General features: G+C 47.8%; 1 protein-coding gene and 1 long non-coding RNA gene across 3 annotated transcripts in view; one reads left to right on the forward strand and one right to left on the reverse strand.

The window, feature by feature from the left end:
• The window catches only part of LOC116903990, a 133,031-nt gene extending 126,285 nt beyond the window's left edge, over window positions 1-6,746 (reverse strand). For both annotated transcript variants that reach the window (XR_004388321.1, XR_004388320.1), the window contains exon 1: window positions 6,663-6,746. This is a non-coding gene — a long non-coding RNA (uncharacterized LOC116903990). The remainder of the gene's footprint in view (window positions 1-6,662) is intronic.
• The window catches only part of Plxna4 (plexin A4), a 440,342-nt gene extending 420,506 nt beyond the window's left edge, over window positions 1-19,836 (forward strand). Inside the window, exons 28-32 of the mRNA XM_032906796.1 lie at window positions 317-507; window positions 1,722-1,891; window positions 5,886-6,098; window positions 11,099-11,249; window positions 13,458-19,836. Coding sequence (XP_032762687.1) covers window positions 317-507; window positions 1,722-1,891; window positions 5,886-6,098; window positions 11,099-11,249; window positions 13,458-13,553 — 821 coding nt within the window. The 3' untranslated portion in view covers window positions 13,554-19,836. The remainder of the gene's footprint in view (window positions 1-316; window positions 508-1,721; window positions 1,892-5,885; window positions 6,099-11,098; window positions 11,250-13,457) is intronic.
• The last annotated feature ends 3,497 nt before the right edge of the window (window positions 19,837-23,333 follow it).

The raw sequence follows: 23,333 nt of genomic DNA on the forward strand, positions 1-23,333 counted from the left end.
TACAAGGAAAAGTGTACAAGAAGCACAAGCTTATATTTCTACAAATTGAATAATTAAGGGTTGACTCAATGCCAAGTACAGGAGTCAGGGCGGCATGAGTGGGTAGAATTCGCTACAGTTAATTTCTGTAGGTGGCAGGAAAGGCAGAAGCATTTCGGGGCATGTGCCACTTGGAGGCAAAGTAGCAGCGCCAGCCAGTGGCATGAAGGAGCAAATAATAGTGGCTTTGGCTTGGGAGAGGAGTGTGCTGTGGACTGTTGGGTTTAGGACTGTCGAGACGCACTCTTACTGGGCTGCTGCACTCTTACATTGGCAGAAAACATGATCCGGTACACAGGCAGCCCTGACAGCCTCCGTTCCCGAACACCCATGATCACCCCTGACCTGGAAAGTGGGGTCAAGCTGTGGCATCTGGTGAAGAACCATGAACATGGAGACCAGAAGGAGGGGGATCGGGGGAGCAAGATGGTGTCTGAGATCTATCTGACACGGCTACTGGCCACAAAGGTATCTGACAGGAGAACAGGGTACAGGGAACGTGTGGTCACAGGAAGGGCCTTCATCCGCCATGAAAATACTGGGGTTGAGGGCTGAAGAGATGGCTCGGTTGGTAAAGAGCTTGCTATGAAAGCGTGAGAACCCAAGTTTGATAGTCTAAGTCCTCATTAGAAAGGGAATCTATGCACAGTGCCTTGCTTATGCTGGAGAGGCTGAGAAGGGAGACTGCCTGGAGTTTGCTGACCAGCCAGTTTAGCCAAATAGCAAGCAAAAATCCCGTCTCATAAACTGTGGGGAGAGATGGAGGAAAACACTCGAGGCTGCCCCCTGGCTTCCGCATGTGCACACACATGCACATACACGTGCATACATGCATCCTACATACCAAACAGACACGTAATTGCTAGCACAGGTGCTAAGCATGCACCAGGCCCTTTTGTTGACCTCCCACATCAGGCACTGTCATGAGCCCAGGGGTGCTGTGGGATCGAGCTGCAGGATCCTGTTCAACCTGTCACTCTGGGAATATCCAAGCAGACATCAATTAGCACACAATCTAAGGTTTCCTTCCCACCTTCCTCAGCACCCTGTCTCAGCCACAGACACTCTCCACGTCTCCCCATGCCCCCACCATTCCTTAGGGAAGAACCACCTTTTCTCAGGGATGCCATGTCTCATTGGAAAGGTTGTGGCTGTATCTATAGTTTTGCGGATGCTATCTCTAATCCTGACACTGGGGATCATCCACTCCTATAGTTCTAGCCTTCCTCTTCAGAGTCTGGGTTCTTTGGTCTCTCTAGAGACCCAGATGGTCATTAGCCAGGGTGGATAGTAGCCAAACAGAACCAGCAGATTGTATTTGTCAGCTCTGACCAAGCATACTCATTAGCATTTTAGGAACGTGATACAATAGCGCTGGCAGAGATATGAAACCAAACCCTGTGACTGACAGAGAAAGGTAGTTTTGGCCCTTGTCCTGTGTCTTCTGTCTATGGTCTGTGCACAGAGGAAAGGTAGAACTCCCAGGGAACTGTGAAAGGGGAGATCTGATGCGCAGTGTCCTCTCCTCTTCCCGCCCCACCCCCTCCCCAATGTCATGTTCAGCAGAGGTTCAGAGCACTGACCTCACTTGACCTGTCCCTGAGGTAGCTTTCCAACCCACCCTCCCACCCCCAGATTAGATCTGCCTAGCCTGGGCTGCATCTGAATGTCCCCTTCCCCAGGGCACACTGCAGAAGTTTGTGGATGACCTGTTCGAGACCATCTTCAGCACAGCCCACCGTGGTTCCGCTCTGCCCCTAGCCATCAAGTACATGTTTGACTTCCTTGATGAGCAGGCTGATAAGCATGGCATCCATGACCCACACGTCCGCCATACCTGGAAGAGCAACTGGTAAGTGAAGGGGGGAAGGGCACATCTACAGAGATCAGTGATCCGCCCACCCAGGCCTGCATCAGGGAGGCAGGCTTTCCAGCGGTGAGCTGGCCAGTGTCAACCTGCTAACAGAGTCTCTACTGGACCCCAGGCTCTGTTCTACCCCACTGTCTCACTTCCCTCTCCTCTAATCTGTCTTTGTACCTTTCTTCCCAGCCAGTTATTCAGTCAACAAACTATGCTAATTCGATGAGCAAAAGCTCATAAATACCAAGACAGCCAGGCTCTGTGGCATCCAACTGCATCCTGGGGATGGGGCAATATGACTAATACTGAGGCTCTTAGACTAGTTAGGGTCCCTGCCCTCGGGAAGCCAGCAGGTAAAGATGTGGGATGGACGAGAGGCAGTTGTCTATAGACATGACAAATGCTAGCATAGGAAATGCACGTGTTGAACAGGTCAGGAGGGTTTTGAGGCACAAGCAGATGGTGCCTGGCTGAATGAGGAACACCCCAACCCTATCCAATCAGCTTATCTTTTTCTTCCCCAAACTGCCCAGAGTCATGTTGTGTTCCCTGAATGACACAGGGTTTTCTAACTACTGACAACACTCCAAGCATCTCTACCATGGGCCCCACTCTCCTTTGAATGCACAATATCCCCCCTGCCATCTGTATGGAGCGAGTATTTCATTTGAGGTTGAAGTCACAAGGCCAAGCATCAGTATTCAACACAGGATGCAGAAGCTTGAAGAAATGGAGCTCAGTAAATATTGATGAGGCGCGGGCAGCGATGACCCTGCTTGAGAGTTCTACCTCCAGCAGCGCTAGCTGATGCCCGTCCTCTAGAACTGAATCTCGATTGCCCCCTTTCCAGGCCATTCTTCGCCAGCTGTTTCTTCTGAAGCAGCATAGACCTAGTGCCCAGAGCTGTAACTACTAGGATTTGCCAGGCTCTAGGGCATAAGCAGGCACCCTGATGCCCATCTAGGGGCCCAGACCTGACAACTGAGAAAGCAGAAGTCATCTTGGGGTATCAGTGCTATTCTCCTGGACATTCTGTGGCCTTTCCCTCTTTGACTTGCAGAGGATCACTAGCCCCCAAAGAGGCTCAGCCCATGAAGCAGATTCCTTAACAACTTTCTGAAGCAGGGACCCTAGAACTTGGGTTCCATTCTGTGTAGCCACTCTGGTGAGTTAGGTTTCGCCTCTCTGAGTCCTGCCTGTGTGATTCTTGGGAGGCATCTGAGGGGCAGCACCCACCCCCAAATCTACATCACCCTGATGACTCTTTACCTAGTCTCAGCCACCTTCAGATGGGGCAGATGCTCCACTGAGCCCTCGTGACTTTGTAAACCCCCCCCCCCATGTGGCAGCTTTCTTACTGAGTCATCCCAAGGTTGCAGGTGCTGCCTATAGACATGGACCTGGAAATAGGGAGCCCAGGAAAAAAGCACACTTCGTTTACTATAGGAAGAATGACACCAGCTTCAAGTTCTTCCTTAGAAGGGTGTCTCCTGTCCCTGCCCTCATCTCCTGGTGCCAGGGACCCTATGCAGTTAGAAACAATCAGCTCTGTCTGTGACCAGAGTTCATCATCCCCGCTGCTGAGGGCATTGTCTCTTTACTCCTGATTCAAGGTGTGACTCGCCTGCCCCTCCCACCCCTTCTTCCCCAGTTCTCTACGGGTTCTCTGTTAAATAACACTCCTTCCCATTTAGCCGGAGTGGCTGTAATCAGCCGGAGATGAGCATCACCGCTGATGTTAATAACATGCTAATATTTCATTAGGCAGGAGCTTCAATGGTGCCTCTGCTTCCTGTGTGGTACACCTGCCTCACTGCTGGCTTAAGGGACAGGGAAAAACAGTTCCAGCCGCCACGTGGGTTCCCAACACCTCTCATCTGAGTGGGACAAAGGAAAAAGCAAGGGAGACTGGAATAGGAAAATAACCTAGAAGGGAAACCAAGCCCAGAGCTTCAAGTCCAGAAACCACGACTGCCTTTTAGGAAGGTTGGGAAGCCACTGTGAGACCCTGGACCCATGTGCTGCCACTCCATTTATTTCCTACCCTAGATTCCCCGTGACGATGCAAATGACAGACACCAGATATTAGCAAACCTCAGTGTGCCTGCCCCAACCCTATGTGGCACTTATGTAGAGACTTAATAAATGCTTGTTGATTGATTGGCATCTGCGGATGTCAGGTCTTCCCGCATTTATGGTGCCTGTTGTTTGTATTATACAGATTGGCTGCTGGCAGATAGAACACGAGCAAAACTATTGTACCTGGTGCCTTGAAATAACGTAATTCAAAGATGTTAAGTTCTAAGAGGCGAGCCAAACACACGCCGGCATTGTAACTATCACCAGCCGTGAGCACAGCCACCAAAACAACAATAAAACATCAGGGAAAGAGGCAGGAGGCAGAGGTGGGAGCAGAGAGAAAGAAGAAAGCAGGGCCTCACTGTCCCCCTCCTTCCTGGCAGCTCAGCAGGTTGGTGGGAGCTGCAGAGCTAGACAGGCAGGAAGAACACAGCCCAAAATGCTGTGCTCCGGATGCTCCTCCACCTGCAGGCCTTCTGTCTAGTGCAGTGACTACAGAATCAGGCTACGATATGGTTTTCTCTTTGTCTCTATATGTGCATTTCCTACCTGTCGTCCATCAAAGGAATACAGCTAAGCAGTGTTTTAAGTAAGCATAGACCTGGGGATGTTTGAGCCCCCAAACCACATAAACTGTGTTGTGGTACACACATGAACTCCAGTACTTACGAAGCAAAGGCAGCGGATCCTCAGCCACATAATAAATTTAAGGATAGCCTGGGCTACTTAAGATCCTGTCTCAAAATGGGAAACGGAAAATTGAGAGATGGCTCAGTTGGTAAAGGGCTTGCCATGCATGTATTGGACATGAGTTTAATCCCCAACACCTATAGAAGAAGCTGGTCATTGTAGTCTGCTCTTGTAAGTTGGCACTGGAGAGACCAAGTCAAGAGGGACTTCAAAGATTTCTGGCCAGCCAGGTAAACCTGGTCAGTGAGCTCCAGGCGGGTGAGAGACCCTGTCTCAAAAGAACAATCTAAACAATTCGAGGTGATGGCTCCGGAGTGATGAGAGTAGAGGGTGACCCTAGCCTCCACATGCACAAACTCACAAATATATCCCTCCCTTCCTACACTAACATACTCACAGAATAACAACAACAAAGAACAGACTCATCGGGCGTCCCCTCAGAAGAGGCTTTGCAAGGGCTGCTGTCTGTGTAGATTTGGTGCCTGGTTCAGTCCAACATTCTCTGCTCTCAGCGGGAAGCACGTGCATTTGGCTGCATGCACCGTCCCTGCAACCCTAGAATGCAGGATTCCTGAGGACAGAGGATGTGTCCCCGTCCTTGTATTTCCTGTTGTTAACTGAGCCCTTCAGTAGGTACTGACTGGAAGACAGGAGGGAAGGGATTGGATGCTATGGGGTAAAGAAGGGGTTAGTGCTACATGGCATCCTGGTGATAAAAGATCACTTGGTCATACCCACCCTCTATGCCAGTTCCTTCACAGGCAGGAAGTAGCCTATGGCACTAGACAGGAAACAAGGGTGTGACTTTTGCCAAATCATGCAGTAAGCAGTCAGATGCAAAAATCTATGCTTACCCAAGAGACAGTCCCAGCAACAGGCAGATAGAAATGAAGACCTAAATTCTGCTTTGTGGTATGCACAGGGCTGATTCCTATTCCAAAAGGAAAGCATAGAGTCCCACATCACAACTGGGTATCCTCTCACATTCCTCCAGTGGTACGTCTCTAGGTGAACCCCACCTCACCCCAATCTTGCTGATTTCCTGTATGCTGAATAGACCCACTCCCCTGCCTCTACCCTTTACTTCCCACAGCAGTCACAGATGGCTTCCAAGCTCTGTGGAATGTGTCCATTGTTCCTTCTCAGAACAATGATGCATCAGGCTGTACCCCACTACCCTGCCACTCCTGACGAGATGCTTCTTCCCTCCACACAGCCTGCCCCTACGGTTTTGGGTGAATATGATCAAGAACCCTCAGTTTGTGTTTGACATCCATAAGAACAGCATCACGGATGCCTGCCTCTCTGTGGTGGCCCAGACTTTCATGGACTCCTGCTCCACCTCGGAGCACCGACTGGGCAAGGATTCCCCCTCAAACAAGCTGCTCTACGCCAAGGACATTCCCAGCTACAAGAACTGGGTAGAGAGGTGAGTATGGCCTATGGAAACTTGGGGGTGTCAGTCTGGAGCAGGCTATAACCCCGGAACAGGAAGCAGACTGATGTTTCCAGACTAGTCACTGCCACAGCTGTCCCTGCAGTGGGAACATCCACAACTCAGAGCCTCCACACTGAAGCAAGCACTGGGAATCTAGCAGAGGTTACCAAGTGACCCACCTCCCTATATGGAACAGCATGGATCTTAATGACTGTAGTATCCTTTAGGCCCAGAAGGAGATGTAGTCTCTGAATCCCACCCCCCATACATACTTCTACTACACACATACACATGCAGAGCATATGTAACATATACATAGATCATGTACACATGCATCTGTAGTGTTCCATGCAGGCACAGGTATTGTGAACAGATGTATACTCTGTATATACATGAAACCACAATATGTACATACACATATCTACATGCCATCCATGTCCGTTCACCTATATACCATACACACAGTACACATGCATGCATGCATAACATACATCTTCCCATTGCTCATCCCACCATCCTTTTCCCAGCCCTCATCCCACTTCTGTCTCTACGCACCTTGTCATGGTAGTGGTGGTGACCCCTGAATGCTTCCATCCTTTACTCTCGCAGTCGGGTTTTTGCTTGTGGTTAAGTGTGAGAGGAGAGCCTCTTGCTTTCCTCAGAACTGTTGATTGCTGTACTGCCTTCACTGAGAGAACCCAATTGTTCATCCTCCTGAAGCTGGCATGTGATTGGCTGTCCTTTCTATTGTACCATCAGTAGCAGTGGACTCTACTTTTCCTGGGTTGGCTTTTCTTTGTTGTTTTGTTGTTATTGTTTATTTAAAGACTATTGTTTCATATTCATTATGCCCAGTAATGGGCCTCATTATGACATTTTCTATAGGAATGTCATGCTCTGCTTATATACACTCCATTACCCTCTGACCCCCCGGTTCCTCCGATTTTAACCCTGTCCCTAGCAGCATGACTCTCACTCATTGACCATGTGCAGACTTTGTCTGTAGGAGCTGAGCAGAGAAGAGCCGCTGTTGGCTCACTCAGGGCCCACAGCAGGGTGTGCTATGTACAAACAACATGCTATCTATGACATGCAGCATAGCACGAAGAAGGTGACACATTGTAAGCATTTAAATACACCTTCTAAGGAGCCCTCATGGACTCTGCCATCTCCCTACCATCGAAGAAAATACACCTTCTAGCCCTCATGGACTCTGTGCCATCTCCCTACCAGTGGCGAAGATCTCTGGCTTTAGATATAAGTGAAAGCTGCCCTGGAAGCAGCTCTGAGGGGAGCCTGGGCATCTGGCAGGCACGCACTCCCTAAGCTGACACGGATGCGTCTGTGTGCTCCACTCTGAGTGTATTGGGCAAAAGGGAAACACTAGACCTGACCCATTCTTGCAGCTCTCACATCTTAGTGTCTAGCAAGACCCACGAGCTGGAGTTGGAGGGATCAAGGAGTGAGGCTTTCATTCCTCCGAGTCTGGGGTACATCAGCCATCCACTCCCAGAGGCCTCTGAAAGCCACATTTAAAGGCATCACAGCATGAGGCTCAAAATGACATCCTGTCTGTATTTCCATCCACCTACCATAACACTCCGCTGAAGATTCCTTCCAGCTTCTTTCTACCCATCACACTCAGACTCACGAACGAACGTGGAAGAATCCAGGACCTTTGCCTGAATAGCACTCCCTGAGCTCTGATGTGGGGCCCCAGAGGCTGGCCTCCCACTAGGTTGGGCAAAGCTCAGCAAGAAAAGTGACCTAAAGTCATGGGCAGAACCCAGCCCCTCCCTGCCAGAGCAATGGAAGTCAGCAGTCCAGGTTGCTAGGGCCAGCCAGTTCTGGTATGGGGGAGGAGGAGAGCTAGGTAACTTTCAGAGCCTCTCTGAAGAGGGGGCTCGCTGTAGGCAGAAATTCTGTAAGTTCAAGAAGAGGGTCAAGGCTGACCTTTCTGTTCTCCGTGTGCAGTCAGCTGATGAGAACACTTGTTTGAAGTTCATTGTCAGGGCTTTATTGCATTCTTAGCAATCGATAAGGCATCTCTGCTAAAGTCCCAGCATGAAGGCCAGCTTGGCGGGAGTGGGAAGAAGGAATTGTATGCATGGCGGAGAAGACTCCATGCAGGGTCATGGTCAGCCTGGGGGGCGGGGGATGGACTGGCTAGCTGTAGGCTGGGCAGAGCCTTGGAGGGAATGGAAGCATTAGCTAAGCTCTGCAGAGAGAATGGGACCATTGAACAGCAGGCAGCCTAGGGCTGAGAACAGGGTACAAAGCCAGTAACTGAGTTGCCTCTAGCCACTTGCCTCCACCCATCCAGAACCTCCAAAGATAAAGAAGCGATGTAGTTGATCTGCCCAGGGGCTAACAGAGAACCTCAGACATGCCCTGGTCCAGACCAGTCTCCTCAGGGCAAAGAAGAGTATCAGAAATGAAGCCATACCATGGGGGAGCTAATGGCATATCAGGGAGAAGACTGGAAGGCACATCCTAGTCAACATGTCTTCACCCATTAGCTTCAGATGAGAAAGTTCTAGTCCCTGTTCTTACCTACCCTCTCCATTCTTATTTTCCAACCGTCTACAAACTTCTCTGTTATCTCGTTCACACACACACACACACACACACACACACACACACACACACACACACACACACTCATTTTCTCACTTTTCCTAAATATTCTCTTTGGAGAAATGCCTTACTCATGCACTCTGCAGGAGGCAAACAATTGCAAGGGACAGACATCAAGCATCTTCTGCTTCTGGCATGGAAAGGGTCAGTTCTGTGTGCAGACAATAATCTCTAGCCTAGGCTACTATGTCCCTCAGGGACCATGAAGGCAGCAGGGGAGCCTGTGTTGTCTGTAAGAAGCCTGACAGTTTCACAGGCAGGCAACAGGAGCAGCCTTCACTTCTGTTGACAGTTATGTCCTCTCTGTGGGAACCTGAGTTTTCCATCCCACACAGAGACTGGTTCTCTACGGATGACAGAGTAGAACCATGTGGACAAAAGCCTTGAACACAGCCATGTCCCATGAGCTGTTGGCCACAGTAGTGAAAGTGAGAGAAATCACTGCTCAGTTTCTCAGGAATAGGACCTCAAAGATAACTTTTCCTTGGCAAACCTATCTGGCTTGGTAGTCACAGGATCCATGAGGGCACAGTGACACAAATCTTGGCAATGGCAAGGTCAGGGACCTGCTAGTGAAACTTTTATGCTTCTGCTGTAAACTGGAAGGTTGGCATTTATTGGATCCAGATTTTATTAGTGGCAATGAATGGAGATACCTGCTGGACCTACAGTATCTAGAACATCACTAACTCACTCAAACCTCAGTACTGGAGCATGGAGACAGGTGTTTGCGGTAGAGCCTGCCTTGTTAATAGAAACGCCTTCTAGGGTGAAGGAACGGAAATGAAGCAGGTCAAGAACGCAAGGGCTATGGGGTTTCTGAGGACAGGAAGTCTGTAAGAAAGAGCCTTGTTAAGGACAGGACTCAGGAGTTTAGATGAGCCAAGGGCAGCACATCTTCCAAATCTTCTCAAGTGCTCCCTGAAAGGTCTCATCATCCAGCCTTTGACTCATTATCACCTAGGCAGCAAGCCAAAGACCAAGACCTCCTTGCCAACCACACAGCAAGATAGCACTCAACAGGCAGTGGGTACTGTGTCTGCTGCAGGAAACTGGTTTTTGAGGCCACAGGAGTTTCCTTCTGACCACCCCCTTCCCTGGCCAGTGACCAGATCTTTTCCTTCCCTGAAATGCAGTGGCAATCCCAGCAGACTGTGGCCCAAGGCAAGCAGCCATCTCTGCTCTTACATGCCTGGGAAGATTCTGGTCACAGATTAAGCTGTCATTCACTGTAGGCCTGGAGCCAGGGATCGGTGGAGCCCTAAAGCACCATTTATGATGAGTCTGTCACCCAAGTCCTGGCACTGTTGGGGACAGGGAGAATTTAGGGGAGTGGCAAGGGAATGGGGCAGGAATACCCTGTCAGAAGAGGGAGGGATATAAGCAGAAAAACACACAGAGCAGGAACAGTGACACTGTATGGTTAACCTTGTGAAGGAAGCCTGAGCCCTTGGAGCTCTGAGAGTCAAGATTCAGAAAACCTTGAAGGAGTTTCCCTCCTTAAACCCCTTGCTGATACCTCACCTGCCTTACCTTTTCCCTGCCCTGGAATCTCTTCTCCCTTCCCAGATTCTGATGCTGATTCTCTTCCTTATGCTGATGGCTGCAGCCCTGCAGCCCAGTGACTTGGTGTAACATGGGCCAGCAACTACAGGACCACTTGACTTGCCAGTGACTCCCCATCTTTTCAGTTACCTCTTCTTTATTTCCTGCCACCTACAACCAACCCTAAAGCACATTGTAGAGGATGAGAAAGTGGTCGTCTTAGGGGCACAGGGACCTCTTACTTCCTCATTAGGAAACTGTGCATCTCTCCTCTGGCGGGGGACTTGGAGGTCTGATGCATAAAATGTCAAATAGCAGAAATTAAAAATGTAAATGCTGGCATCTAATTAACCAGTTGACAGCAGTGCACAGCTGCAAGTGACAGTGACTGATTGCCTTCTGCCAGCCTCTCTCTCCCAGCAGCCTCCGCCTCTCTTCTCTTAACCTCCAGAGAGCACAGGCCATCAGAGAAGAACAACTGTTCAGAAGAACCCTGCAACCCTGTTGGAGAAGGCACAAGGCATGCTGGAGCCCTGTGTCAGGAGCTGGGAACAAAGTAGATGCTCTGGACCAGAAACCCTCTGACTCCTGGTTCTTCTCTGACCACCCTCCCACAGTCTTCTCTCTCTCAGCATCTTCTGTATCAGAGCTGCAGAGGGGTCACCCTGCTTGTGACGTAGAAGTCCAGATGGGACATTACCGTGATCACCGGGTGATCACAGCATAGGGTACCATCACTTAGAGCTTCTGTGTCTCCTGTATATTCTCTGTATATAATTCCAGCTCTGTCTCTCTCCCACTCCTCACAGGTATTATTCAGACATTGGGAAGATGCCGGCGATAAGTGACCAGGACATGAACGCGTACCTGGCCGAGCAATCGCGGATGCACATGAATGAGTTCAACACAATGAGTGCGCTCTCAGAGATCTTCTCCTATGTGGGCAAATACAGTGAGGAGGTATGCTTTGCCCTGCCCTGCCAGCACCTATACTGACAGAGATGGGGGCCATATCTGAATGCTTCATGCATGGAAACAGCCCCATGTATCTGTCATGGAAATTCTACCATCTAGACCTAGGACAGAACTGTGGGACTTAAAGAAGGCACTGGGGGGTCATCCAGTCTATATATTCTGCAACAACTATTCTCAGATATACAAACCTATTGCATTTTTCCTCTCCACCCCTTGCCCTAGGACTGAACCTAAGGCCTCCCACATGCAAGACAAGGGCTCTACCACATTTTCTTTTGAGATAGTTTCCACAAATTTGCAAGATTGGTCTTAATTCAAATCTGTACCCTGAGACCCAAGCCTGACCTTGAACTTACCTCATGCCTCAACCTTCTAAAATATCTAGGAACACAGTATGCCCCACCAGACCCAGCTGCTTTTCTCTCCATTATTGCCTTTTAATTTTTAAAATTTCCTCTCTAATCTAATTCTCTTTGAACAAAGACTTCCTCGTTCTTGTGGATGACATAGTGCATTATGGCATCCAGTGGAGCAGAACAGGCCAGAGCAGAATAGAAACAGAGCAGAAGAGGATGGAGTCAAAGAGGAGAGAGTAGAACAGGAGAGAGTGGAATAGGAGGGCAGAAAAAGAGTGGAAATGAATGGGGCTGAAGAAGAGAAGGAATAGAATGGGATGGTGTGCATGATTTATCATTGTGTTCCCTAGTTGGAAAACAGTACCTGGGTAGCCATCACTGTGGATTCTGCCTTCATTCTAGTCAATACAAAGGTGCTATGGGAGTTGCTTAGCTGTGCAGGTACAGACCAAGTAGTTCAGGATCCAGAGTCCCTGAATCATTGCTGCCTTCTTGGTGCAGAAGGTCATACCAAGAGCTGAAGCCAGTGCCCAGGCTCTTTCTCCCCTTACAACTTTGTCATCCAAAAGTTCAAGAGCCCTGCTAAAGGACCCCAGAAGGTACAGAGCCCAATGTCCTTCAGGCTATGAACAACATATTCTATGACCCTCATGTTAACAGAAAGCAGCAGTGAGTCCCTTAGGGGAAAGACCCCTGTCACCAGTCTGCAGACCAGTTAGGGTCCAGGGAATAGTGTTCCTGTTTGCAGCAGGAAACTTAATAAGGTTGTTCTGTGAAACGGCACTGTAAGATTCCTGCTTCACTCACCCATCCCCTATGAGAGCACTTGCCTACTTTTAGCATCATAGCAGTAAAGGACAATTCCTCACCAACTCAATAAGCAGCTCTCTAACATGATATCCCCAACTTAATTTAACTAGTCATGAAATCCAAAGCCCAAGGTGCTTTCAAGTCTCCCTAAACTCATCCAGCAGTTTCTGCTCTCCAACCTTACCCTTCAGACCAGAGAGCACCCCACCCTGCTTGTCTAGTACTTCCTGTGGGGCAGGCATTGTGCCTAGGGTGCTCATGTGTGTGACCTGGCCTTACTCACTGCACCCAAACAAATCAGATGTAGATTATAGAGAAGGAAGCATGATCCTTCAGAAAGATCATGCTTCACCCTAGATCACCAGACTGGCAACTGGCAGAACAATGATTCAATCTAGCATGTCCTGAGTCTCTGGGAAAGCCCAGAAACTTTCCCACAAACAGTGCAATCCTCCATCATTGCCTTCTATCAACCACCTGACCTCAGAAATGCTAAATACCAATTCAACTTATAGCTTCATTCCTTTAGGGCTATTTGGCTTTTAATAGACCAAGTTAAGCCAACTAGCTTTCTAACTGTGGATATTTGGGTCTCAAGGAGCTGTTGGGGAAGCACTTCTTTATTTTGGAAGGAAAGGTAGGATTTGTTGTAACAGAAAAGCATATTCTGTTCCCCTGAGCATCCCACTTGGGTATGGGACTCGCCAGATGCCATTGAGACTATAGGTGACAGGATTCTCTGCATAGGCATCTGCAGCAAGGCTTCTCCTTCGGCCAGCCATCTCTCAGTGGAATGCACACATTATCCAAGTATGACTGTGTATGTGTTGGTGTCTGGTGACACGGGGTCTCACATGCTTCTCACTTCTCCATACCTGCATCACTCAGCTTGCTTGCTTACACAATAGTATCAGTAGTAACAAGACACGCTAGTGCCCTGACAACATCCATACTGTCTATTTTGTACCCTAGAAATACAGGTGCATATGCCCAGACTAGTAATCTCCCATTTTTGATCCTTCCACAGATCCTTGGACCCCTGGACCATGATGACCAGTGTGGAAAGCAGAAACTGGCTTACAAACTAGAACAAGTCATAACCCTCATGAGCTTAGACAGCTGAGAACTGTCCTTCCAGGGCCATCCTGGAGGGAGGGACACACCAAGCCGTGCCTCAGTCTAGATTATCATCTTTACCAAGTGCAAGTTCCGACAGGCATCAGCAGCAATCCCCAAGCAGCGCCGTCTCTCCTTTCATTTCTCTGCCTCTTCTGTCTCTCCCTCCTTCCGGAGTCCCATCTCTTTCAGTTGCTCTGCCAGCGGAATTGGACCACATCGCTGACCCTCCATCAATTGAGGGATGGCCAGGCCATAGTGAGGGACCTGACCAGATCTCAGAGTCAGGCTCCCTCCCAGCTGCTCCTGGCCCCATGCATCAGTGGCAGGGCTCAGAAAGGATGAGGAGCTGAGGACAGAACATTCCTATGCTGCTACTTCACCGTCTGCTTTGGCAATCCCCACTGTGGTCCAAAACCTGGCTTCGGGAAGCAACTGTGAGCTCAGTATTATCTGAAGTAGGAGACATCACTCGGATCTCCCTTTCCAACACACTCAACAACCAGAGGCCAGGCAGTGGGCCTGGGTGCTTTGTAACTGTGAGATAAAGGCCTTGCCTCCTACTGATGTTGGATTGGGGACCAGTGGAAGTTTAAAGATGCTCTCTCAGCAGCTGCTGCCTATCTATTTGATGTCCAGCAGCCTTCTGTCCCCTTCTAATATCCTTGGAGGCCTTCCGAATGGCCATACAGACCTTCCTCCCCTTCCTGTGGAAAGTCAGACAGGAAAAGGTAACAGTTACATTCCACCATGGAGATGCTCCTACATTATCTAATCTGGTTCCCAATAGCAGAAATGTAACATGGAGAGAGAGAAGAGGAAAAAGAATGCCATGTATGCCAGAAGCATCAATGAATTATTCTCTATTCACCCCAAGTTCAAATGCATCATGATCATAGTCAAGGATCTATTGCCAGAGCCTTGTGTGTTGTCTAGAGAAGGCATCTCCATGCTCCTTTGTCACCATCACCAATGCTCACCATGAAATGCAGATGCATCCAGGAGAGTCTACCTCCAGCCGTCTCCGAGGCTCCATCCCTACTGTCTAAGAGAACTCCATAGATGGCCAGGCCAGAAGGCCTAGCCCTTGTCCCTCCTGCAGAATCCGGTGCCATTGCTATGCAGATGACTTTGTCACTGAAATGTCCAGACCTCTGTGGGAATTGTTTCATCAACATCTCAGCTGTCTCTTCAGTGGTTCTTCCTCTTACCCTTCCTGAAGTCACCTACCATTGAAGAAACATACTTACGCACACCAAGACAAAACAAGACGCCAGCAGCCTCAGCCAACAGCTTGTGCCTGGAAGGGACTAGAGAGCTAAGTGAGGGACCTGGATGGATATGGAGAACAGTACATACCACTAAACAATGGCCTTGGCATTTACGTCTCCATCGTGTCTTTCCATCTTTGGATATGCCATTTTGTTTTAGCAAATGTGTGTTTGGAAATGTACCAAGTGGCTATGCCAAGAGGTGGTCTTTTGGTGGGTCCTGGGAACACACAGTCTTGAAAATATCATAGATACTTAGTGAACCAGTCTCCACCATAAGCAAGAATCTCTTTAGGCAGCTCTGGCTTGTTGTTGTCCAACACTCATGGAGGCAAGAGAGGCACTGGAGAAGGTGTTAATAGCATCCCACAGTCTCGCCTTCCTTCATTCTCCATGCATCACATACCATTACTTTCCGTCACTAAGCTTCATATGGAGCAAAGTCCATGTGTCTGTCATCCTGCCCCTGTAAGGACACCGAGTCCCTCTGCATATGAGAGAACAGGGTTGGGGGAGGCACCCAGGAACCCGCAGGAAATATGCAAGGATTTCTTATCCATGTACGAGGATGCTGAGACAGTCCCCTTCTCTGTCCCCTGGTTCATCTGTCCAGTCTTCAGTGTCAGTGTACGTCACTGAGTGGTAGTGTATGTGGTAGGAACATTCTTCTATCCACAGGAAATCAAAATGTTACCTACCAAGGCTGAACTGTGGCGACTCAGAGCAGAAGGCCCCATGTGGCACTGCTGTAGACAAACAGCAAAGACACACCGATGTAGCAAACAGGAAGAGGAAGCTGGGGAAAGATGCATTGGAGTCTGGGAAGGGTAATGAAAAACAATAACAAGAAAACCAAAGGTTTTGGCAAACCAACTGCCAGGTGGAGACATGTAGAATTTCTGTCACCACATATCGTTTTCTTCCATGAAGCCACAGGACTTGGCAGGCTTTAGGGTGCATGTGGGGGTTAGGCTGGAAGAGTACCTCAGCTGCAAAGGTCTCTTTTTACACATATGAAGGGTTAGGGAGAAGAGAGACAGGAACCTATTTAATGCAGACTTGTGGACAGAAGGAAGGGGTGTGTGTGTGTGTGTGTGTGTGTGTGTGTGTGTTTGTGTGTGTGTTTAGATGCATGAGCGAGAGAGATTTGAGTTTTAAGTTTTGCACAGTTAGAAAAATATGAACAAGCAGCAAAAGAGTTCGTGACCTTGCTGACTTTTTTTTTACTGGATGATTTTATTGTTATTATTTTGTCGGTACAGAATTTTTTTTTTTTGTCATTTTTGTTACAAGCAAAACTTCAAACACCTCAGAGAAACACACATATCAGGAAGAAAGAGGCCAGGACAGTCACATTTCCTGCGTATCCTCATTTCTCTTGGGAGGGAGGGGCTTTAGTTATTTTACTTTACTTGGTAATGTAGGCAGTCCCAGTGGCTTGCTTGAGGAACTCAGAAGTTGAGGTCCATCTTGCCTGTAAAAAACTCTCCTTTTTGCTGCTTGTTTGTTTGTTTGTTTGTTTGTTGTTTACTTTCCATTTCTTCCATTTGAATTTTTGGTGCAAGTGTGATACATTTAAAAGCAAGTATAGGCAATGTTATCCAAAATCTGTCAAATCCTCCCATATATTCCTACCCAACTCCCCCTTGGGGTACCCTAGTTCCTCTTAGCAGCCAGAGACCCTGGTGGTCTGTGAACTTCCAGAGAACTAACTCAGAGAAGCTTGCCCGTGCAGTGCAGTGGTGCCTTGCCCTCTTTCCAGAGTTCATTTGCAGGGTGTTGCAGATCTGTTAAAGGAGAAACTTTCATTTATCTGCTAGAGTTTGTTCCGAAGGTATGTGTGGAGGGGGCAGAGGGGAAGTAGTCTCTCTCACCTCCCATTCACCTCTCTATCCTCCTGTTCATAACACCACTGGTCAAAATGGTACTGATCACACATCCAAAATATCAGGCCAAGTGAGGATTTGAATCTTGAAGGGAGATTAGCAAGGAATTTGATAGGGTCCTGAATGCAAAAGAATTTGTAGAAGAAACCAAGGAAGGTATCTGCGGGTTGGTTATGTCTCTGTGGCATATGTCTCTTTAGGTGTGGGCATGGTCTGGTCATGTCTTCCTCCTTCTGTGAAAGGAGACGCCCTAATGTTTCTTAGTGCCATGAAGTCAAGTTAGCCTTTGAGTCAGTTACTTCCTCAGGAAAATACTTTCTTGCCTTCTTCTTTCAGTATAGTTTTAAACTTGGGGACAGAGGATAAATAGAAGATTCCCCAGACCAAGGTACTTTGCAACCCTGTGCAACATGCATGGCCAGACCCAGCCCCTGGAGCCTCCATGCTGGAAGCCCATAGCCCTGGAGTAAGCTTGTGGTACCCGAATGGCAGCACATTTGGAAAGAGAAATACTTTTAATGAATCTTGCAGCTCAAGGTAGAGCATCCAGGACAATTGCAAGAAAGCATGAGCTGCTAACAGACAAAGCCTTTCTATGCTCCCAGGTTCAACTCCTGTTCCCACTGGGTTAATATTGATATAGTGCCCAGCTTGTCCACCTCCTTATGACTCTGAGGTGTTTATTTACCACCCCACACTCCCACCCCCAGTTGCATGTCTGTCTACTGACTATACCCCACCCTGGCAGCTAGCTTCCTCCCTGTTCTTCCTGGAACCTCCTGTACAAGGAGCCTCCCTGAGGCCAAGTACTGATTCTGATACAGGAGTTGCTCAGTACCTTAGTCTATTAGTAGTAAGTGCTGCCCCAACCCAGCTTTGGCTGCTTCGTTGAGTGAAAGGGTCACCCTCCTCCAGTCAACACCCTGTGGGTCCTCCCTTAGGGAAACCACAAGCAATGGCATCCCCAGTGGTCTCTAAGATGTGAGACAGACTCTGACACACTTTCCAGGACCGTGGGTGATGCTGCTGTGGTCTATCTTGGCCTAAGCACCTCTCATTTTGATAGAAATAAGACAGCCCCCGTCCTGCCATCTCTCCTAGGACTCACTGCCATTGACTTCACTAGACAGCAAGTAAATGCTTCATCTTGAGAAAGGCCAATACTCCTGTCATCAGGAACAAATTTTCCTGATGGCATAGAATCAACTCGAGCTTCATGCTGACAAGTGAGCAGCTGAGGGACCATTGCAGGTGGAGGTCAAGGGGCAGCTCCTGAGAAAGAGGCTGGAGCCTTGCGAGCTTACCCTGAGGTTCTGATGAGGGCCACACCCCTCTCCCATTTAGAAAGCAATCACTGAAGGAAACATTTCAAATCTTAGGAGAGACATTTTGTTGTTGTTGTTTTGCTACAGATCATTGCTCTTCAATAATATTGCTTTTTATTAGAGGGAACATCCAAGTTTAAAAAAAAAAAAACCCTACGTCTTTCGGTTGTAAAGACAGAATGCCTTTGTGAGCACCTGGATGGAATCCCTTGAGTAGACTGATAGCTATCAGAAGCTGAGCAGAGCAAGCAGTTCCCAAGGAGTGAAGAGAAGGTCATGTTCTACCTCCTGGCAAAGATCACCGGTGAGGGCTCTAAGTAGTTGGTTGGGGAAACTCACATCCCTCCTCCCTCCTCCCTTCTCCTTGGGCTCCTATCTAGTCCTCCCTCTCTGAGCTGCCCCTGGAACTGCTGAGTCCTTCAAATTCTTTCTCAGCTTCCTTCAAACTGCACCTAAGCTCATTTTGGGGGACCCAAGCACCCTGTCCCCAATAAGACAAATACAAGTGGCCACTCAGTTAGCCAGTTTCTTCCTCTTCTGCCCATTTATTTTGTCTATATATTTAAAGTTAAGACTCAAGCACATGTTGGAAGGGCTCCCTTATGACAGTGGAGTTCAAAACAGAGGGTACAGTTAAGCAGCACCGCAAAAACACTTTGCAGCAGAGACCTCTCCAGCAAACAGAATCAAGGAACATTCCTGTGCAGAGATCAGTTCAGTTCTATCCAAGCAAGAGAGGAAGATGGCATATGTCCTCTCATTTCTGTGCAGAGATCAGTTCTATCTAAACAAGGGGAAGATGTCTCCCTTGTCCCTTCCCTGGCATTCTTGTCAGCTTGTTGGCTTATTAAACCTTCCGTTCTTTAAAAACAAAAGCTAGTTTACCTCAAAGAATTTTGCTTCCATTTGGAAACCAGTAACAGGGCTGGAGAATAGATGACACTCCTCATATCTCTCCCTACCTGGGCCTGGTGTCTTTGGGACACGTGGTCTTAGCTTAGTCCTGAGTAGGGTGCTCTAAGCAGGAACCAGGTCCCCCGACCTTCGATGGGAAGGAAGGATTGTATGCAGCCTTTCTCCCTGCTTAGCATGTAGGGAACAGCCTCTGTCTCTTCCATCAGGGTCTTGTCCAGTTACCATAGCAACCAGCAACTCCAGGTACCACAAAAGACAATGCCTCCAAGAGCTGAGGTATGAGAGAGAGCACAGGGTTCTGGCCTGGTCAGAGGACCCAGAATTAAGCCCCAGATGCTAAGAGAGTGAAGGAAGGAGGGATGGAACTGGATACATGAGTGGGTTAAGAAGCTGCAGCGGCCCTGTGAGTCTGAGAAAGGCCACTGGCAGAGCTAGAACAGATCCCTTCTGTTTTCCTCACCACTTACCCTTCTCCAGCCTGCCCCACCTCTATTCCAAAACTCTCCCCTTGAATTCCGACCCTTTGAAAGAAGAAAGCAAAATATACCTTTAGACAACAGTGTTATCCCGAGCCGCAAGGACAGGTGGATGGGAATCTCTGAAAAAAAAAAAAAAAAAAAGGAGGGTCTTCTGGTTTTGATTTTTAAAAAGAGTATCCTAGTAAGAATAAAAACAAAAAGATTTAAAAAAAAAGTTTTTAAAAGAAAACCTATGCTATTTAAATTGGAGCCCAGTTGTAACTTGGTAAAGGTAAGCCTCGGTACCTTTGTTATAATTAATTGTATACCTGTGTATGTAAATATAAGGCATTCCTATTTTGCAGTTCAGAACAAAAAAACTATTTGTAATATAGAATAAAGTTTATTAAAAAATAATAAAAATGCAGTTTGAGATTCGGGGTCTTTATGTGACTGTTTGGGTAAGGCGGGTCATAAGTAGACTTCAACCTCCACCAAGATTGTCGACACATGACACCTCCTCTCTCCAGATACCAGATACGTAAGAGCTAATGATCTGAGGGTTGTCTTTCTACCTAAAGCTTAGTTCCCATGTAAGGCATCTACATGGGGTGGGGACTCTGCATGCTAGGGGGAGGAAATTCACTCTCACAATGTCCACAACAGACAATGTTTCCCTGGGGTGGGGGACCTCCACTCTGAACCTAACTCAATACAGCATTCCAGCATTCCAGCATTCCAGCATTCCAGCATTCCAGCATTCCAGCATTCACTCTAACCTTGGAGCTGCTTTTCAAGGTGAAACAAGGTTTGTCACTCTGCTCTAATCCTTCCTGGTAAACCAAGCTTTATTCTCTCCACCCTGCTGGCTGGTGTAGATTACTCAATAAAGAGGTGACCTTGGCCCTGGTGAGTGATGAGAAGGACGGGAAGGGACTCTAGGGAAAGGCCCTGGGTGTGCCTATGGTTTTAACACCTTAGCATTCCAACTCCAGAGAGTCATTCTGGAACTTGACAGAACCTCTAAGGAAAAAGATCAACGAAGCTGGGAGGCAGCAACCTGGAGCAGACAACAGATAGCCTAGACAAGCAAGTGACCCAGAAACACCTCAGCAACGGCTTGAGAATGGAGAGAGACACGTCTGTGGCCTCCAGAACTGGGCCTGATTATCCAGACTGAGTCAGGAAAGAAGCTAGTGATCAGAAGGAATGTCGTCTCCTTAATAAACATGGAAGATGGATAGCAATAGGTAGCTTGAGATGTCCCACTCCGCCCTATTCCTGCCGCAGTCTCTGCAGATTTTACCAGTGCACCAGACTCAACCACCATACACGCGAGCAGACAGACCACTTCTTGACGCATTTATTTCCTTATTCTCAAATGAAGGATTGTTCTAGCTGCACCATGAAGCCCAGAAAGGCTTTTAGTCTGACTTAGACAATTGATTGAGAAGAAATCTGATGTTCCGCAAAAGGCCATGTAAACACGTATGGTTTTATTAGTCGTGAAAACAACTCTGTACAAACACAAGTGGATCAGCGCTGGAGCCTCGGTGACATTTAGAGGGGCTGCCTTAGTTACTCACTGGGAGGAAAAAAAAACAGTAAATATCTCACGCCTTATGAAAAATACTGTCGTTAAACTGGAATTCTTGAAGGCAGTAGCCATTACTCAGTTGAATGTTCCCCTGCTTTAATTCAGTGACTGGCTCAAGGAGATATTCAGTCAACTGTGGGTGAATTGAGGGAGGGGAAGGAGCTGGGGAAGTTCACACACGCAATCAGCAACTGAATTGGACACTGAGCTGTCTTCCCACTGTGAGCATGGGGTCCATTATTCTCCGCAATGGACTACACATCCTATCCCATGAATACTTTATCTTCAGGATGAGGGAGAGAACTGGTATTATCATTAAATGAGCAGAGCTGCTCCTGGCCTAGCAGAGGCCTCAGTTTTGACACCTTGAACTTTCTTGAAACCCACCTGACTTTTGTTTGAGCAAAACACCTTTCTTGAATGTGGAGGCAGAAACTGGAGGGCTGCCGAGAGAACCTACTAGAACTAATGATACATGTATGATTTTGGAGCCATGCCTAGGGACAACTGAGAATTTGTTACTGTACCATAATTTTGTTCCTTCCCTGAGTAAGCAATACAATATCTCACTCTAATAAAGTACATCTGGCCCACAACTTACTTCCAACCAGTGAAGTATGAGAGTTGAGAGTTGGGTGATATAAGGACCTGTAGTGTTCCAGGAGTGCCCCTCCCCCCTCCAAATCAACCTGGGCAATGACAACATACATAAGAGCCACTAGGTGATGCAAGTGGACATACAGATTAAGTTCAAAATCAATCCTTGCTTCTCTGTGTACAGGATATAAGAGTTCTTGTTACTGAGGCATAACAGCCCACCCTGACTGCTACTGGGAATAAGAGATTTACTTCAAATACGGCAACCCCTGAAATTAACCTACAGAGGACTATTCTTTTGACCAAGAGGAGGTCGTCGTCGTCGTCGTCGTCTTCTTCTTCTTCTTCTTCTTCTTCTTCTTCTTCTTCTTCTTCTTCTTCTTCTTCTTCTTCTTCTTCTTCTTCTTCTTCTTCTTCTTCTTCTTCTTCCTCTTCCTCTTCCTCTTCTTCTCTTCTTCTTCTTCTCCTTCTCCTTCTCCTTCTCTTTGTCCTTCTCCTCCTCCTCCTCCTCCTCTTCCTCTTCCTCTTTTCCCTCCCTCCCCTTCTCTTCCTCTCTCCCTCTTATCATTTTTTCCCTTCCCCTCCCTCCCTCTCTTCGTCCCTCCACCCCCACCAGGCTCTCCTTATACACGGTTCAGGCTCATTATCTTCCTGTCTCTGCCTCAGGAGTGCTGAGATTTCAGGTACTTGGCTCAGCCTAAGTCTATTAAAAATACAACATAGATTATTTACTTATGAAATGAGTTCATTTTTGATGCTCCTAATTTTTCCAAGCTGGGCCTGGAAAACAAAAAGCTGAAAGAGAAGGCTAAGAGAATAAGGGAGAGGTGGAAAGACGGCTATTCAGGGAGAAGTGAGAAGGGGAGGGGATGAACCCAGACAGGATTGTGAACAACAACCTATATTTTTCTATCATTTTTATTCTGATCCCATAATCAGAAGCGGGGAAGCAGATGACTTAGCCTCACAGAGAGATCCTTGTCTTCTTGTTCCAGCTGATTCAGGAGCCATGGATTAATGGTCAAGTGCAAGAATCACACCAAGCACAATTGGCCTCCCAAATGGCACAGAGATAACATGAAGAATGCCCAGGTACAAGACACATGTCTCTTAAGGAGAAAGACCTCAAGTATTGGGGGAACATGTCGTTTGCCAAACAGCACAAGAATGAGCTTAAGAAGGTACAGGTAAGCAATGCCAAGAGCGCATGTGCCAAGGATATTAAGCCCCCCACCCATAAAACCCAAAGAAATCAAGCCCAAGATCCAAAAGGGTATCAACTACAAGCTCCATCAACTTCCTAACTCTTCCACTCCAGGTCTCTGAAGCACGTTCATGCTCTCGTTGGCACAGTGTGCGATCCAAAGACCGAGGCTCTTCTCCTCTCTGGGTCAGGCCAAGACTCCATCAGAGGCTTCCAAAGGCATTCAGGCTTCCATGAAAGACCATAGAAAAGGCCTCTGTCTGGCAATATAAGGACAAATGGGCTAATGTGATGATGTGACTTTCCTGTCCCTAGGACTTTTTGAAGGTGATTAGTCTCCTGGAACTGAATCTCAAGCACAAACAAAAGAAACAGGGACTATGCTTGCAACCCAAATTCTGTTCAACATGGTCTCTGCCTTTCCAGGCTCTTGATGAAAGTGTGACACCTAAAAAGACATTGCCCCAGTTTAGGGAAAGCCTGATAGTTCTTCTAAGACACTAGGAAAACAGAATACATCCTTATTCTCCACTA

Source organism: Rattus rattus, chromosome 6, assembly GCF_011064425.1.
Source record: "Rattus rattus isolate New Zealand chromosome 6, Rrattus_CSIRO_v1, whole genome shotgun sequence".
NCBI classification, from domain to species: domain Eukaryota; kingdom Metazoa; phylum Chordata; class Mammalia; order Rodentia; family Muridae; genus Rattus; species Rattus rattus.